Source organism: Mus caroli, unplaced genomic scaffold, assembly GCF_978045245.1.
Source record: "Mus caroli unplaced genomic scaffold, Mus_caroli_1 scaffold_7, whole genome shotgun sequence".
Classification (NCBI taxonomy): domain Eukaryota; kingdom Metazoa; phylum Chordata; class Mammalia; order Rodentia; family Muridae; genus Mus; species Mus caroli.
The window spans coordinates 28,914,856-28,934,730 of record NW_028227262.1 but is presented as its reverse complement, the minus strand read 5'-3'; the positions used below and the strand labels follow the sequence as shown (position 1 = coordinate 28,934,730).

At 37.8% G+C, this 19,875-nt stretch overlaps 1 protein-coding gene across 12 annotated transcripts in view; it reads right to left on the bottom strand.

The window, feature by feature from the left end:
* Positions 1-19,875, bottom strand: part of Erc1 (ELKS/RAB6-interacting/CAST family member 1) — a 277,991-nt gene that overhangs the window by 123,836 nt on the left and 134,280 nt on the right. For all 12 annotated transcript variants that reach the window (XM_085840047.1, XM_085840052.1, XM_085840050.1 and 9 more), the window contains one exon: positions 2,629-2,789. In XM_085840047.1, coding sequence (XP_085696173.1) covers positions 2,629-2,789 — 161 coding nt within the window. The remainder of the gene's footprint in view (positions 1-2,628; positions 2,790-19,875) is intronic.

The window sequence follows — 19,875 nt, the reverse complement described above, 5'->3', positions numbered from 1 at the left end:
GACACTAGACAGGAAGATTTGTCTTTTGGCTGCCCTCAAGAGTGAGGGCACTCTTTCACTGGCAACTCTTTGATCCTCTTGCTGAGGCATGCTTCAGTGGTATTAGAACCTAATTCTTTAGGGTTCCAATGTATACTGCAGTGAGCTGAAGCATATGGCCTTGGAAACTGAACAGCTATAGAATTCTTGGACTTTCTGCTATGAAATAAGCGCTGTTGGACGAGCAGGACTACAGCCTGCAAGCCTCTCTAGTAAATACACTATTAACAGTTCTATCCCTCTAGAGAACCCTGACTAGTATACTTTGGTTAGGTAGTGAAAATGAACTCAAAATTGACTAGAATCAGAATCCTTAGCATGTCATTTATAGTGTTTTGTATATAATTCAACTTAGATTAAATGCAGTTTTTAATAGAGGATTTCTAAATCAAAGTATGGTTGTGCTAAACTTAAGAAAAACACATTTAAAATGCTTAGGTGTTTCACATTATGCTGCAGATGAAATACTAACTGATGTTTTGGGCCACTGGGAGGAACATACCAGCTGATCTACAGGGTCATGAGGAGAGAGGCCTGGTACCACCACTTTTCCTATAGTCGATCTGGACAGTGGCTAGGCATATAACAACCAGATGTTAGAAGGAGAGTAATGGACAAGCAACTTACACAGTATGAAGACAGATAGGAGGGGAAATTTAAAAGTAACTTAAAGCCTGAAAACACTTAAAGTTTTTAAGACGGTAGAATGTGTATGACAAAGCTTGTGAAATACCTGAGTTAAATCATCACAAGGGCTGTGGGGGTTCAGTGGCTGAGAGTGCTGGTCACACTCTGAGGCAACCAAGGTTTGACTCTCAGTACCCACATGTAACCCTAGTTACAAAATGCCCTCTCTGGCCTTCATAGGCTCGAGGTAGACTTGTGCTGCACGTGTAAGCAAACACTCATAGAATAAAAACATAATTAAATCCTTTTAAAAAAATATGATGCCAGTTATACAGTATGAGTGACTAAGAAAGTACAGAGATGAGTCATCCCTAAACAGTGGGGGATTAGTGTTTTAGTTCAAGTTTTTTCAAATTTCTATTCTGTTGGCACACACTCTATACTCTATACCTGGTTAATCATGCGTGAGTCAAGATCATATTAATAAGTTTTGCTAATCATGGTATTTATTTTCCTGGAATAGGGCGGCAAGTAATTTTTATAATGAACTTTGGTACTGTGTTAATACAAATCAAACACACACAATTACCTTTGAATTCCAGCATTTTAAAAAAACATTGTTTCATATAGTATCAATAATAAAAGGAAATTCCAGTAGCAAACAAACTTCTATTTTTCTGGAAGTTACCATCTGAAGTGAGTGGGAAAGCTCTGATAAGAAAAGGGATCAACTGTGTTTAGGAGCTCAAAACAAAACTCATCCAGTGTTACGTCCACAGAACCTACGGAACCTCGGAGATCCTTAGCAACTGCATTTATCCAGGTAGTCACAATGTATCCACAGTTCAAAGCAACATTAATAGCTTAAAGTACTAGGTGGTGGAAATATGATTATTTTAGCTAGAAAGACTGTGTGTTGAAGTAAAGAAGATGGCAGGCCGGGCATGACTAGAGAAAGCACAGGAATGTTAGAGAGGATGGACCAGCGAGTAAGATGACAGAGGTAAGAAGCCCATGTTACAGAGAACAAAGAACATCTCTCAGACAGCAGAGAAGACAGCACAAATACAGACGACTTTACATGACACTGGGGACTAAGGTAGCCCACCAGAAACTGGGTTTGGCAGAGCAGGAAAGCATTTTAGATGTGGGTGATGGTTGTTAACTGTAAATGAAACAGTACTACTACTACTGGAACTTCAAGAGACATGGAGACCATACTTGTTTTTAACATAAGGTCTCAAAAGACCCATTTGTATGTAATAGCAGATTTTAATTTCAGGAACAATCATGATAGGAAACAAGAAGAAAAAGAACATAGCAATGCTTGTCTGAAAGTAACAATTTTGTAAAAATTAAGTGTCTGGTGTGGCAAAATATTAATTAGCAAATCAATGAGTAAGTATATGGAAATTCACTGTATATTACTGCTATGTATATTTGAAAATGTACATGGTTTAAATTTTTGTGTGCTAAAGTGCATGTGTGAAAAGTAAAGGGCAACGTTGTGACACTGGTCTTCTCCTTCTACACTCACGTGAGTTCTGAGGACAGAATTCAGGTCATCAGGCTTCGCAGAGTTCCTTTATGTGCTACACTACTTTATGTGGTCCTAGAGTAAGTACTTTGCTAATGTGTCTAAGACATGAGGTGATAGGAAGACATGAGAAGCAATACACTCTTCTCCAGTAGACCTGACTTCTGCAGATGAATTTAAACATTTCAAGGAGTAATCCAAAGATACACATGTTAGCACACTGTAAAATTAAGTACAAAAGAGGTATAAAAAGAAAATAATCTGCTTTGAGCAGGATTTGTACCATGCTTGAGAAAATTCTTTCTAGGAAGTAGGAGAAACAAGTTGGCATTGTAATTCAGCTACATGTGCTAGGATGATACCCAAAGACAAAAGAGCACACGCATCTCAGCTAAGTGGAGCCAATGAACAGGTGTGAGACTTACTTCATTTCCAGAACTTCCTCTAAGTGTTTCCTCCTCTCTGCCCGGAGGTTGGTTAGGTGCGTCTCCTTCTCGGCCAGAGACTGCTGGGTGGAGGACAGCTTAGCTTTCATGGACTCCAGTTCCTGCTTCACCTTCTCCATAGCCATCAACAGCTCTTCCACCTATGACAGACACACACAGAAAGGGAAAAAGTAAAACACCATGGTCAATTGCAGAGAGTGCTGCTTGGCCATGGGCAACTCCTGAGCTGTTAAACTGGAAGGCACACAAGGTCATTTTGAAAGTTCTAAACTTTTTCTGATCATGTATATATATCTAGAATAAACAGGATGTAGATTTACCTCTGTGGTATAGAGTTTACCCATGACTGTAAGTTTAGTACCTGGCAAACAACAGCAACAACACATATACACACCCCACACCCCCAAATAGATAGATAGAACAGCAACAACACATATACACACCCCACACCCCCAAATAGATAGATAGATAGATAGATTAGATAGATAGATAGATAGATAGATAGATAAGATAGATAGATGGATAGATAGATGGATAGATAGATAGATAGATAGATTAGATAGATAGATAGATAGATAGATAGATAGATAGATAGATTAGATAGATAGATAGATAGATTAGATAGATAGATGGATAGATAGATAGATTAGATAGATAGATAGATAGATAGATAGATTAGATAGATAGATAGATTAGATAGATAGATAGATTAGATAGATAGATAGATAGATAGATAGATAGATAGATAGATAGATTAGATAGATAGATAGATAGATAGATAGATAGATAGATAGATAGATAGATAGATAGATAGATTAGATAGATGGATGGATGGATGGATGGATGGATGGATGGATGGATGGATAGATAGATAGATAGATAGATAGATAGATAGATAGATAGATAGATAGATAGATGTAATAAGAAAAGTTTAATGGGGGGTGGAGGGAAAGAGGCACAGCAAAGTGGCTCTGTTAGTAAAGTGCTTGCTTCATAAGCCTAATGAGGAAGTATGGCCTGAATTCAATCCTTTGAATCAAAAACAAACAAACCAAAAAGATCAAAGAGCCAAAGGGGGAGAAATAACTCCACAAAGTCCGTGAAGCAGTCTCCTGACCTGCATGGGAAGCACGTGTGCACCCCTACATCACACATACACCAGCCCCACACAGAACAAATGAAATATAAGCCACAAAATAATAACAATTATTTATAAGGGGGTCATAGGAAAGAACAGGGAAACCTGAGTAACAGAAGCAGCATAGACAGAGAGCAGTGCTTATACATCTGGATTAAGTTCTATTGCTTATACCGTTAAAGAGTTTTTTAAAAAAACAAAAAACTAAAACTATATGATCAGGTAAAAGAGGCACTATACTTTAAAAAGCTCTTGGCAAGGGGAAGCCTTGACAGAAAAAGATCTGGAACAAACAAAACACATGTGCAAGGGAACAAAACTACAGAATGCTAAGGACAAAGAAGAGAAATAAAGAGAGGAAAGTCTGTATATCAGAAGCCATTTTCACTTATTCTGATTATTTGCCAAATTGAATTACTTAAATAAACATGTTTAATTAAAAAGTGAAAACTATAGCAATGAAAGCATATTATTACCAAGACACAATCTCACAGGTAAGCATGGAGCACTCACTGCTGAAGTTTGTATTACACTACTGCCCATCTTGCTAATAACTGTTCTTTTTAGAAGTGGAGGAGGGTAGGTAGAGAGAGGGACTCATTCAGTCATTCCTACATGAGCCAATTTTTGTGCTAAAACTGAGAGCTGTTTGGAGACAGAGCTACAGTAAGCATACCAGAGCTATTCACAGGCTTCTTCCAGTGAGAGCCTCACACACCAGGTGCTAAATGCCAAGAAAAACATCTCTGTACCTACATTAACACACACACACACACACACACACACACACACGCCTTCCTAAGAGCTCAAGCTGATCCTTGCCCTAATGGGGTCCTCACACTATTGGGAGATCTCCCTGGAGCACGTTTGCAAATTTTTTTTTTTTTTTTTTTGGTTTTTCGAGACAGGGTTTCTCTTTATAGCTCTGGCTGTCCTGGAGCTCACTTTGTAGACCAGGCTGGCCTCGAACTCAGAAATCCGCCTGCCTCTGCCTCCCGAGTGCTGGGATTAAAGGCGTGCGCCACCACGCCCGGTTTACGTTTGCAAATTTTACAGTGATATATGTACTAACCTCAAATTTCCGGAAACCGCCAATAGAGTTAATTCTATTCATTTAATTCATGCAAAACTTTTCTAAAACAGAGTAATTATGTTAGGTGGAGATTCTTATGTTAAACACAAAATCACTGGTGGCCACACCCCATGTGCAGGTGTTCTAACACATAAGAGCAGGGGCAAGTCACTAGCATGTGCTGCCATATCTAGACAGATTCAAAAGTCTCTCTCTCTAGCTTCCTGTGTTGCAGCATCCCTAGACATCAAATGGATCGGTTTCTTACCTGCCCTAAAGAGCTTACATACACTCAAGCAAGCATGTAGAAAGCGTCAAGTCTTTCTCTATATACAACATGGCTACATATACCCCTTTGCAGCTAAACACATTTTGGTAAGTCTTTTACAGAAATGCAAAATACAGAAAGATACATAATAAATATACACCTTGAAAGATGTGATCCAAGTCAATGTACCCTGTTAGCATGTAGATTAATAAACAGAATATAGACAGCAACTCAGAAATTGCTTCTATATCACTGTGCAGATGAAAAGTATTCTACCATTCTGTTTTTCCACACTTGACTATCTCAACTGTTTTGACTTTGCGAATGGGTTTATACAGCATACAATTATCTGGATTTTTCACTGAGATCCATCCTTGCTGATCATATAATTATACTTCTGTAATTTTCAAAATTACATATTCTTCTTTGAGAAAACACTAACATTTATGATGCTTTAAAAGAAAATATTCAAATTGACTTGAGCTTAATAAACATGTTATTTCTTCTGTTTGGTACATTTTGTGCCCTTTGTATTATTCTGTCTCCATCAAAGTCCTAGAATACTAGATGAATACTGTCTTTATAAACTCTTGAATATTCATTTATAGATTTATAACACACATGCTGCAATAGTCCAAATTAAATTTTTATAAGTATATGTATCTAATTTACTTTACAGAACAAAAAATTAAGTTCATGTTTTCAAAAAAATCCCAATATACTTTTAGACAAGATAAGGAATAACTACATAGAGTTGGAAAAATAAGTGCCTCACTGCATACAATTACTTTCAACTTTCAGAAACAAGCAATGTAAAATATTTTGTCTTTATAAAAATCCAAGTGCCTATATCAATTTTCCAGAATTAACAGCAAAACAGATATTTATCCCTCACCCATGGTTCTGCTTCTTGCAGTTTCAGTTACCTATCATCTAAAAACAGCAAATAGAAAATTCCAAAAATAAACAATTTCTAACATTTTAATTATACAGCAGTCTAAAGAGTATGATGAAATCTGCTCCTCTATCATGAATTACCATGATAATCAAGAATAATCAAGAATTATTGCTTGTCGATTATTCGTGTGTGCTGTCTGCTTGCAGATTCTTCAGTAGCGACCTCAGGGATGGAACCCTGACTTGCTCTTACAGTGCTTGTGCTCAAATAGTGTTTCTTTTTCTTCATAACAGCCCTAACATGCAAAGTGATGTTGACAATGAGAGGGTTGGAGGGCTTTCTTTAAATAAAAAGATGTGCTAAGAAAGAGGCCATATCTACATAACTTCTAATGCAGTATGCCATTCTAATGATTTTATTATTGTTATTCTCTTACTATGCCTAATTCAGGCATCCATTGGAGACAAATTAAGAAAGAATCCCCCACATGTAGTAGAAAACCTTCATACCTATCCCTGAACAGCTTAAGTGGAGTTATTTCATTGTATCCCCTACATCCCTGAAAAGTAATCCACATTCTTAATCTGTATTATTTCTTTCCTGCCTGCCTCCTTTTTCTGAGACAGTTTGACGGTGGACTGAAAAAAAAAATCACAACTTAACTAAGACTGTGCTTGAACTCCTAATCTTCCTGCCTCTACCACCCATGGGCTGGTGTTATAGAACAGTAGCACCATGCCCACTACATTTTTTTCTTTCTTTCCTTCTTTTCTTTTCTCTTTTCTTCCTTCCTTTTTTCCTTCCTTCCTTTCTCTCTTTTCCCCCATTTCTTTTGTTTTTAAAGATAAGGTCAAGCTGGTCCTGAATTCATAGATCCACCTGTCTCTGCCTCCTTTTATGACATTTATATCTGTGTGCATACACATGCACAGACATACACACACGTGCGTGAGTGCATGCACACACACACACACACACATACACACACACACACACACACCCCTACCATATAGATTCTGGGAACAGAACAGTTGTCAGGCTTGACAGTAATCTCTTTTACCTGCTAAGCCATTTTGCCAGCCTACCTACATTTTTAAAAAAGATGAATGTATTTCAAAGTAAATCACTGTCTATTTTTACAGTTCATAAATGTGAATAATTAGAATCTTCTGGCTTGTTTCATCCATATGCTTTTGATTTTTCTCTTTTTCCAAAAGGGAAACCATGAGTGTATATCCTAAGATGAAGAATGAAATGACTGTGCATTACAGCACATGAGCTAGAAGCAGAGATGACCAAGAAGCATGTTGCTGTGGTTTAGCACTAACACGATAGGCTCTTCTTTGCTGGAGGGCTCAGAGCGGAGTAATCTGATTCCAAATTTGGGGTGAGAAATGGACAAATGTTCTTTGCTGCTAAAAAGAAGCAAAATAAGGATTGCTGTAAAAGAACACCCAAGGCCTAAAACCAAGAGATGCTTAGAGGGAAGAGGAGAGGGGTGGAACAGAGTAAAACTACAGAGAAAAGACAAGTTAGCTGGAAAATCAAATGTAAAGACTGAGACATCTCAAAGTTGGTCTTCATTAAAGAATGCAAGGTAATATCTTAACATACTATTATCAAAGAATATAATCTACCATGTTAGTAGACTACAAGCCAGGATAATCATCCCAGTAGATGATTCTGTATTAGTATGTTATATAATAATTATATTGTAATGTACAATATATTATTAATTATACTATATTATATATTATAGATGATTATATATAGATAGTTTAAAAAAACAGCATGATAATTCCTAACACTTTCAGGGTAAAAACAACATAAAATCTAAGACTAGAACTTCTTCAGTTGACAAAGGCTTTTATGATAAAGACTGAATGCTTTCCCTCTAAGATTAGAGTGGCTGCTTTCATCATTCTCCTTAACGCTGTAATGGAGATGACTGACAGAAACAGATTAACTTCAGGCAATACATGGCTGCTGAGAGAAGGAGACCCAGTCTTCTCCAAGGATGAGTCTCTGATAGGCATCCAGTCCCAAGCAATGAGGCCAAAAAGTATGTACACAGGACAAGACTAAATGAACTCATCCAGGTTTTATTTATAAATATATTTATATATAAGTATTTAAATAATAAATAATAAATTTATATAGATATATTTATATATTATATATACATGTATGTATAAAACTGTAATAAAGAATAAGAGATTATAAATTTGTGGGGCAAGATGGAAAAAAGAAAGGGGAAGAGGGAATAGTGTAAATACAGTACTCATATGAAATTCCTAAAAAGTAAATTTTAAAAAATGAAGTCATCTTCATGTAGACAGGTAAGATGGATTGGCAAGTGATGTGAGTTGATGTCCTGAATCTATACACTAGTAGAAAGAGAGAAATATTCCACAGACCCCTACACATGCAGCTGCATATCCCTCCACCTCGTCATCCCCTTCTCTCTGTTTAAACAGTTATGCACATAAGAAAGAGAACATGAAACTATCTCTAAAGAAGACATAATCATACAAAGGAAAACCTAAGGAATTCACACATGCAATTATATATCCATACACAGTAAAATTAAATGATTTAATTTAAACAGCATTAAAGAGAATGAAATGCACAGCTATGCATTTCATGAAAGAAATGTAAATGCAAAATTATCATGAAAAAGACAGGAAACCTTGGTGACTCTTCCTTCTTAACTTCAAGGTCCATGGTAAAGACAGATGCAGGGTTAGTATGGATAGAATGGTGGACAAGTCAACCAAGGGAAGGAAGCACAGTCAGAAATGAGAGCTAACTTTTATGGTCAATGGATTTGGAGTTCCCCTCCATCGCCCTCTTTTCCTTTATAAGACTACTGCGAAGGCAATTCACGGAGGACAAAGGTAAAGTCATCTATACTTTTAATTTTCCATGCTATGAAAGTCCTGATCATATGATACCCTCGTCCTATACAACCTGCAACACTTTCTGGATTCACTTGGTAGTTTCCTTACACTGTAATTTAATTTGTTCCTCCATATTCAGATTCCCTGTAAACTTTAAAGCCTTAAGATTTCCATAGACTGGGCTTTGACGTTTTGTTATTTTTGGATAGTGTCCCATCATGAGACGATCACGTAATTTCTATTGTGTCAAAAGGAGATACCTGTGACTCACAGTTGCAATATAGTTTCTCAATTATCTTTTAGGAACTTCTTCCATTATCTTCTTTAAAAAATAATGTCTTTATTTTCTGAGAGAAGCATATGCTACACTGGGTGAATAGACTCGAGGATACCTGAGGAAGTCAGTTCTTACACGAGTCCCAAGGATCAAACCCAGGTCATCAGACTTGGAAGCAAGCATCCTTATCACCTGAGCCATTTTCCAGTCCCATGTATGATTATCTTAATACTAATATGTGAGGATAAAGCTATTTGAATTATTTAAGGACCACCTATGTAGTTTATTTCTTGAAATCCCAAGTCTAATTTATCCCTAACTGCTTGTTTCTGTTATTTTCTTAATTTCACAGAGCTACACACAAATAAGGATTCAAATCACTTATCCCAGTTCAGCACTCATCTATTACTTTTGTCTCAGCATCTTTTGATTCAGTATTGGAACATAATTTATCAAGAATATAGTCTAAGATTTATGACTATGTTCGGTTTAATAAATCCTTACTTTACAAAATGTCACAGGTTATTTCCTACTTGGTATCCCTGGTAGATTGAATTAGTGGTCCCAATTATCCACTTCTCTACAGCTTCCCAACCTTCCTAATGGCGCAACCCTTTAAAATAGTTCCTCATGTTGTGGGAACTCCCATCCATAAAATTTTCATTGCTACTTCATAACTGATTTTTTTTTTTGCTACTGTTATACATCGTAATGTAAATGTCTAATGTTAGGCCTGTGAAGGGTTGAGAACTGCTGTTCTATAGAAACTACATATAGTACCCCCACACTGCTGCCATGATCTCCTGGCATGGAGAAGACCTTGACTTTGGCTAGGTTGTTTGAGCTGCCTTGAGCAATGGATTGTTAGCTGATGTAACACAGGCTGAGACTACTTCTGGCACTGCCAAATGAACAGTCTTCAAAGTAACTGCTGACCGCAGACCTGTCCTCAAATGAGCCATGTTCCCATTAAGGTTTCTAAGACACCAATATAAATCTCTAGACTTGAAATTTGTGGGAAAGTTTTAATTTTCATTTTTTCAGGTTTTCATTCTCATATTTAACAAGTGTTGCCAAGTACTATTTTACTTGGCATTGATAATTTACTCTAAATGTTCAAATTACTGGCAAAGACACCTATCGTTTTAACTTAACGCTGAGGGATTAGTAGTTAGAAAATATAAGCATTCTAAATCCCATCTACTGAGTACATTCCCTCCTTCCAAGCTCACCAGAACCACTGTGGATGGACCCTGTGGTTGCTCTTCTGTAAAAGCAGGGTTACGTTTGGTGGCCTACTTGCTCGTCCTCCTTGGGTTGCTCTGGGCTGTTCCTTTCTTATTGTCAAATTAAAGCCCCAAATGCAAGCCTAAGAGTTTTCCAAGTATTACTTTTGAACCCTGCCTATTCTTACTCCTGTATTTCCCCTAGCTTTTCATTAACGAAAGTATGTATTTTAACAACACTCTTCAACTGTTTTCCTAGTGTCTAGTGCACCATGTTGAATATGTTCTACTTGAATTCAAAACTTTCACTTCTTGTATTCCTGTATTAATAAAGTACAATGTTCTTAAAGAATGCCCAATTTCCTATGCATTTGAGTGTAGGTTAATAAAGTATTTCTGCCTCTGATCATACATATATCCAAGTAAATTTATTTTTTCCTTAGATTTATTTTTAAATAAGATAAATAACTAAATAAAACTAAAAAAGTGTATATGACTGTTTTGCCTACATGCCTGTATGTGTACCATGTGTGTGCCTGGTGCTTGAAGAGGCGAATGTCAGATCCCCCAGATCTGGAGTTGTGGACAGTTGTGGGGGTTGGTAACCACACCTGGAATGTTACCAGTAAAAGCAGCAAATACTCAGGAATGCTGAGCCATCACTCTGGCACCTCCAAATAAGCTGGAATGCATGTTATACACAAAGCAAGAATGGTACCCAGAAACCAGGATTTCCAGCTAATCACTTGCTGTCTGCTACAAGTCAGGAAAAAAACCCTGAAAGTCAATTTGAATTATCCTGTTTTCTGTTTCCTTTCTGCAACCAAAGAGAACACATTCAGTTAGTGAATCTGCTATCCAGGACCAATCACTCATCAATGGCTGTGGGAAAATTTGGAGTCACTGTCCCTGAGAAATGCAAGTATGACACCTGAGGAAACGGAGAGATAAATCTTACGTTAAACAACTAAGAAATTCTCCATCATTTTAAATGTGCTTTGGGTAACAGAGCCATTTTTAAAAAGCATAAGTTTTAAGATAAACATTCAAAAATCTCTGCCAGAACTGGAATTCAAGCATATAGCCTAACTGTCTACAGTAAAATTAGGGAGAAAGCTCAGGTCTGACAGTGTGTGATGCCAACAGGACCAGATGGTTTGTTTAAATCACAAGCTAATAAACTTTTACACAAAACAAAAAGGGAGCAAATTATGACTCAACCACAGACTATTTTCCTTAAGAAAGCAAAGCAATGGGGGAACCTTTCAGTCAGCATTGTTTCCCATCATCCTCTGCTCCATAGACACTTTGTAGTTTTCATATTGTTTATGCAGAATCATGGTAGGACCTCTTTGGAAGAGTAAATCTGCTTGAAAAAGAAGAAAATGACTAGAAGAGAAGAGGAGTGGTAAAAACAAAACTGAAGCAAAAGGCAGCCCTCAAGATCGCCTAAGGCCTGCGGAGGCACAATGAAAAGTAGTCCCATGAAAAGCCTATTAGCTTTCTCAATGTCAACAAAATTCTAAATTAAGACTCAACCTGCAACCAGACATGGTGGTGTAAACCTTTAGTCCCAACACTCAGAGACTAAAGCAGGAGAATCTCCATGAGTTTAGACCCTGTCTTTAAAAAAAAAAAAAAAGATTCAACGTGTTGTATAATTTAGGAGGAGCTGGAGACAAGAAAAGTATACAGTTAAAGGCTGACAAACATTTCTGAAATATTTAGAAAAAAACAGACAAAAATAAAGGCACAAGTACACAGAGAGAGAGAGACAGAGAGAGAGAGAGACAGAGAGACAGAGAGAGACAGAGAGACAGAGAGAGACAGAGAGAGAGAGAGAGTCTGTATCTCCTCTCTCTCTGTCTCTCCCCTCCCTTCTCTGTCTCTCCCCTCCCTTCTCACTACTACTTTAGGTTTCTTATAGTTGTTACTAATGGGGATTTAACTAACAGAGCTTTATGATATTATTTACACTACAAATTATTTTCCCAATATTACTTCTTGTCAATGTGAGGTGCTTCTTTGACTAAGGAAAATATTACTTTGTTTAACTGCTCTGAAAGGCCTTGTTCCAAATCTTTCATATGTATTAGCTACTATAGCTTCACAAGAATTGTATGAAATCGGTAATACTGCTATCATTATCATCTCTATGGAAGGAAAAGGGTTAGTGGCTAAAGTTCTTTGCCAGAGGAAGCAGAGTTGATTGCCACCTGACTTGGTCTTCCCCCCAGTTAGCTTGCTCTACTAAAATGCATTGGCACTCCCAAGAAATGCTCTCCAACAGGCTTCTACAATTAATTATACCTATTGACTTATTCCTAGGCATATCTCCACATCCAACAAGGTATCTTTCTTCCATTATTCTCCTGCCAACAAAATACTTGACTCCTACCACTGCAAGATACCATGCTATGCATCAAAGACTATCTCTATACTGTGTGCTACAGTCACCAATTTCAAAACTTAACTGTAAGCCAAGAATATACTATGCAAAAGAGTACAAGATGCCAAGAAAATATATATATAGCACAAGGTCCTGGTGTTGTCCCATGCCCTAAGATGGGGAAGAATAAAGCATTATAGTTGTCGCTGTGTTCAACAGCAGTAACACAGGAAAACACACCCCAAAGAATTAAATTATCAGAATATCAGAAACTCCAGAACAAGGAAGTAAAGATGCTAGTGTGACAGAGAAGAAAGAATAGACAAAGAAGAATCTTGGGCTGTATTAAAAGACCCCTCTGCCGTTTGAAATGTTAATGGGGGAAAGGGAGGTAACAAAGGGATCTAACAGAGGAACAAGGATTTAGAAACTTAAGACAATTATTAGAATGATGGGCAAGAAAGTGGAAGAGAATACAGACAGAAGGGAGAGCAAGACAAATGGCTAAGATGAAATATAAAGAGACCATCAAATGGAAGTGAGAGTGTGGTATATGAGGAACGCAAGGCAAGGAACAATGTTGTCAGTGGGTGAAGGTGGAGACAGACTAGATCAAACTAGATCAAAGCAAGGTTTAGTATGCTTGAGCTGGAAAGAAAAGACACATTAAGAGCAAAAGCCAGTGGTCCAGAAATTGAGAAAACAGTTACAGATGGTTAGGACATAGATATTCTTACCAGGGCTTCAATGAAAGCCTTCAATGCTACAGATGAATGCATGAGCCTTCACAAGTCAGGCTTCTTACAAAAATATAAGGCGTGAAGGTCAACAAAAACAGGAAACATGCTGATACAGTTGTGAAGTTCAATGACTTAGAAGGCAAACACAGGAGAGATGAAAGGTATGGGAAGATTAAGTCAAGAAAGCACAACCCAATGGGATGATACCTAATGGGCAGAGCTCACATCAGAGGGCTTATTTCCAGGGCAATGTCTGAGACAAACTTCACTAGTTTATCTGAAGAGAGTCACTAGTCCCAGTGGATCAGGACATCAAAATAAATCAGAGCCATTAAAGAGATTAATTTTTCATATCTATACTCTCTGTCTAAAGGTACATGTAACTTAGGGACTTCTATATGTTTTCTATTCTGTTCACTGAAATTTCTATTGAGGAAATTCCAATTGAGTTTTGACATATGCTAATGGTACCTGATACTAGCTCAGCTTTGTTAGGCTCCAGACTATCAGACATATCTATGAAGAACCCAAGTAAGAGTCACAGACAAGAGACCTAAAGAAAACACCTTTTTATAATACAGCTTTGAGTCTTGGCAGACTTTTTGACTTTTTATACATTATGCAGTTCCCCCATTAAGTCAATACTGTCATATATCATGACAAAAGAGAATTTAGTAAGTGACTTAAAAAGTGAATATGCTCAACTGGGTGAAGAATTTATAAAATGCTTTTGCCATCTCTAAAGTACATCACTTGTGTAACAGCAAGGGAACTACAAGTATGAGTGCAGCGAGACAGGCTGGCAGGTGGCAGGATGGAACACTTGTTGGCTACACCTTCACTCTGGGGTCTTCATGGTTCTAATCTAACTAATCCTCCGTAACTGGACAAACTTTAGAAGAGATAGAAAACGTCCGTGTGAATGAAATGCTTCTTTCAAGAAATCTCAGTTTTCCTGTTTCTAAAATTTTTCAATCAAGTCAGAGGCTTCAGTAGATACACTCTGTAATAATCATTCAACACTCCCAAGTGAAGCCTGAAAAGGCAAACACCACCAATAATACCTGGGCACACGTGTTCCCAGCAGCTATCACCCTGTTGCCAGGACTTCTGTTGCCAAGGTTGGAGAGAAGCCATAAGAAGAGAAATGTTTAATTGTGGACAATTAGAGTAAAATTTGGCAATACAGCTTCCAAATGAAAATGAAAGTAATCTGAAGTAATGGCCTGCAAATTAATGTTTCAGCAGACTGGCTTTTTTTTGCTTATGTTTGTATGATTAAGTACCTTCTATAGTCTGGTTGCTTCAGCAACAAACAGGTACACAATGCTCAAGAAAACTTAAAAAGATGTAATTTTCTGTACTTTTGGAAGGAAAAAAATGTTAGAAATAATTTGATACTAGGCCACAATTTCTTTCTCAAATAGCACTAACAAGGAAACAGCAACTATTATTTTTTAATTACGTATACCCCTCTTCTTTTGGCGAGGGGCACAGTGTGGCATATATGGGAGTCAGGGGACTACTCGTAGGATCTTTGGAGTTGGTTCTTTCCTTCTACACACATGGAATCTGGGGATTGAACTCAGGTAAACGAATGTGGAAAAGTAAATTAGTCATTTCACTTTACCAGAAGTTTACTTTGCCTGAAAGACAAAAATTGGAATTTAATGTCTGACAACCCAAGAATGCAGAAAGGGAATTTCTAAGTATCAAGTGCATATGTACAAGCCTACACACACAGAGGCTTACATGCAGACACCACTGTCCTCCCAAATACACACACACAGAAGCCATAATACAGCTCAGTGTTCGAAGGGCGTCTTTAATTTGTCTTAGTCAGGGTTTCTATTCCTGCACAAACATCATGACCAAGAAGCAAGTTGGGGAGGAAAGGGTTTATTCGGCTTACACTTCCATGCTGCTATTCATCACCAAAGGAAGTCAGGACTGGAACTCAAACAGGTCAGGGAGCAGGAGCTGATGCAGAGGCCACGGAGGGATGTTCTTTACTGGCTTGCCTCCCCTGGCTTGCTCAGCCTACTCTCTTATAGAACCCAAGACTACCAGCCCAGGGATGATCCCACCCACAAGGGGCCTTTCCCCCTTGATCACTAATTGAGAAAATGCCTTACAGTTGTATCTCATGGAGGCATTTCATCAACTGAAGCTCCTTTCTCTATGATAACTCCAGCTGTGTCAAGTTGACACAAAAATAGCCAGTACAATTGACCCCTTGTCAACTTGACACACAAACACATCACTAGTAAGCCTCAACTCTTACATTCTTATTCATCCCCAAGATCTAAATAACTTTAAAAGTCCCACAGTCTTTACATATTCTTAAATTTTCAATCTCTTTAAAATATCCATTTCTTTTAAAATCCAAAGTCTTTTTACAATTAAAAGTCTCTTAACCGTGGGCTCCACTAAAACAGTGTCTTCCTTCAAGAGGGAAAATATCAGGGCACAGTCACAATCAAAGCAAAAATCAATCTCCAACTGTCCAACGTCTGGGATCCAACTCACGATCTTCTGGGCTCCTCCAAGGGCTTGGGTCACTTCTCCAGCCAGGCCCTTTGTAGCACACACATCGTCCTCTGGGCTCCAGATGCCTGTACTCCACTGCTGCTCTTGGTGGTCATCTCATGGTACTGGCATCTCCAAAACACTGCATGACCCCTTCAGTCCTGGGCCTTCAATTACAACTGAGGCTGCACCTTCACCAATGGCCTTCCATGGCCTCTCACAGTGCTGAGCCTCAGCTGCTCTGCATGACCCCTTCATGCCTTCAAAACCAGTACCACCTAGGTGACCCTTACACATTACCAAGTCCCACTGCAGAAGGAGTACAACCTTGCCTATCTCTGGAACACAGCCTCTTTGTGCTTTCAGAAAACACTTCCCAGAAGATGTCACCTCAACGATGCTGGTCTCTTCTTAATCACCGCTAATTTCTTAGCTCCAGCTAACCAGCATCAATAGTCCCAGTAATGCAAAGTTTTTGCTTTAGTAGTTCTGGTATCTTGTTAATCACAGCTGATTCTTCAGCCCCAGCTAACCAGAACTACAAAATCTTCACAATCAAAACAGAAACGGCCCTGAAAAGAGTCTTTAATTTTCCCTCTGAAATTTCACAAACCAGACCTCCATCTTCTGCACTGTTCTCAACATTATCTTCCAAGCTCCTACACAACATCTGACAGAGCTCTTAACAACGAATGGATCTTCAAGCCCAAAGTTCCAAAGTCCTTCCACAGTCCTCCCCAAAACATGGTCAGGTTGTCACAGGAATACCCCACTCTGCTGGTACCAATTTGTCTTAGTCAGGGTTTCTATTCCTGCACAAACATCATGACCAAGAAGCAAGTTGGGGAGGAAAGGGTTTATTCGGCTTACACTTCCATGCTGCTATTCATCACCAAAGGAAGTCAGGACTGGAACTCAAACAGGTCAGGGAGCAGGAGCTGATGCAGAGGCCACGGAGGGATGTTCTTTACTGGCTTGCCTCCCCTGGCTTGCTCAGCCTACTCTCTTATAGAACCCAAGACTACCAGCCCAGGGATGATCCCACCCACAAGGGGCCTTTCCCCCTTGATCACTAATTGAGAAAATGCCTTACAGTTGTATCTCATGGAGGCATTTCATCAACTGAAGCTCCTTTCTCTATGATAACTCCAGCTGTGTCAAGTTGACACAAAAATAGCCAGTACAATTGACCCCTAGGTTACTTCAGTGTGAGACATTAGTGGCTTGCAAAGGTAATGATTTCTTCCTCGGAGAGAGGGTCTTAGAGAAGTTAGGGAACTTACTAAGTCACAACTAGTAAACAGAATGAGGAATAAAATTCATTCCATTTGATTTTTGATCCAATACAATTTACACTAACCCCCAGTGTATTTTTAATAGTTTATAAGGAGAAAGAAATAATTATCAAACTAAAATTTAGGATGTAACCTATACAAGAACTATCTACTGGGTAGGACAAATTATATGGTGGTGTCACAATTCTCTAGGAAAATACGTTGCATTGCAAACATTCAGTACGATGTACCTAATGACAATATCAATTGCACACAGAAACCAGTAAGAAGCTGCCCCTGATTCTCAGGGCTCACCGATCATTGTACCTTGATAACTACTGCCATGATCAGTAACAGGGTTTATTAGACTTCTCTGTGGGAGATAGCAGAATAAAACCCAAACTGCTCAAGAACTCACTATAAACAGATTATACGTCCAATGCTGTATTCCCCATATGCTCTCTAGTATAGGAGATTTCACACAGAAAAGACAAAAGTATAAAACATGCCTACCATGATAACAGTATCCACAGGCTCTGACACTCATCTCTGAGGCACAATTCTGGGGAGTGCCAATCTTTTCTTTTGGGTCCACTTTGGATTAATTTTTCATTGGATCACAACTTTAGAAAATATCAATGAAAAATTAAAATGCAAGCCTAAATTTGGAGTCATAAATAATTTCAGAATGTCAAGGACTATTTAAAAACATTTTGAACTTTTAAAAGCATGTTTAAAAGCAAGCATAATAACTAAAAACAAGTCTAAGTGCATGCCTTAAAAAATTACTATTAGAAAGCAATGGGATTTTGAGTGTTGGTCCTGATGTGGTTACTATCAGGCCTGCTGCGGTAGCTATCTACTGACCCCCACTGGCAAAGTGACAGAGGGAGATACAATGACTCACTCTTGACTACTCTAAGGTTTATACTTTATTTCAAGATAAATTTTAAATGCAATAATAGAAGATAAATGTGAAGCAATCTAATGAATCACAGATGAATCCTCCTATAATACATTCAGTGAAGAAAACCCACCACACTGAAACCTATGCCCTTGGCTTAAAGATGCTTAAAGTCTACAGCGCCATGCTCACTCTCACTACCTGACACAGACTCAATGTCTGTGTTTTTACAGCACTGTCTGTTTTCATTTGACAATTTCCTCCATATTCCTTTCAGAAAGTAATATCTTTTAACATTACTAATACGATAATGATTTTTAAAATCATGCTGTTCTTTTTACTTGTTAATATTACAGATGGTTGGTAGTAATAATAATTTCATTGAAACTCTGAGATACACTTTCATTTAATATAAAGATGTCAATAATTATTTTGAAATTATTTACAAGATAACAAAGGCTGGGCAGTGGTGAAGCACACCTTTAATCCTAGTACTTGGGAGGCAGAGGAAGGCAGATTTCTGAGTTCAAGGCCAGCCTGGTCTACAGAGTGAGTTCCAGGACAGCCAGAGCTACACAGAGAAACCCTGTCTCAATAAAGAAAAGAAAAGAAAAGAAAAGAAAAGAAAAGAAAAGAAAAGAAAAGAAGAGAAGAGAAGAGAAGAGAAGAGAAGAGAAGAGAAGAGAAGAGAAGAGAGGAGAGGAGAAAAGAAAACTAAGAATGATTTTAAACAAAATGCAAGGTAGTTTCAAATGAGTCATTTCACTTTTATTCAGAACCTTGCTTAAAGAAAAAAAAAATACATGCAAGGATGGAATTTAATGTATGATAACCCAAGAATGAAGAAAGGTCCTAGGCCCTTCACGTGTATGCTTTCATATGTGTTCCTCCCCATAAAAAAAATTGATAAATGTAAAGAATTTTTAAAAACTTGAATGTAGCCTATTAAGCACACAATAAAAAAACTAGTCTTTAAAACATTAAAAACCTATTTCTAAGGCAGGAAAAGACGAGACAAATATTGAAACTCCTAATGTCAAACTTACCTACAAAGGACAGAAGTATTATCCAAAAGGAAATAAAATCAAATTACCAAAAGATTTTCATTTAATGAACACTGTATTATATGACATTATAATGCTCTGAAAGTTCTGAATTCATACATACTTGTGTTTTACAAACCACTTCCTATTTGAGCTGAGGACCAGCTGTCACCTGAGTCTTGCATGCTAGCTTTCCTTGGCTAAAATAGCAAGCAACAGGAGGCTAGAATGTTGAGGCATATACTTTCCTACTCTTAAAGACAGAGTAAAGATAATATTGATTTGTAGGTTTTATTTGTGCTTTCTAGCTATAATCTTTTAAAAATCAAGAACTAAGGAATGCAAACTACTTGAAAATAGCTATTCTAAGAATTTAAGTATGTAACTGAAATTATGATATTCTGTTTAGATGAAAAGTTTTAGTAAATGCAGCATAAAAAACTAGCTGAATCAGAGAATACAATATTCTAAAATACTGCTTTGATAACTATTGCAAAATCATAGAAATATTACTATCCTCCAGGATGTTTAGTTACTAGAACGACTCTGCAGCCCTCAGGCATGCAGA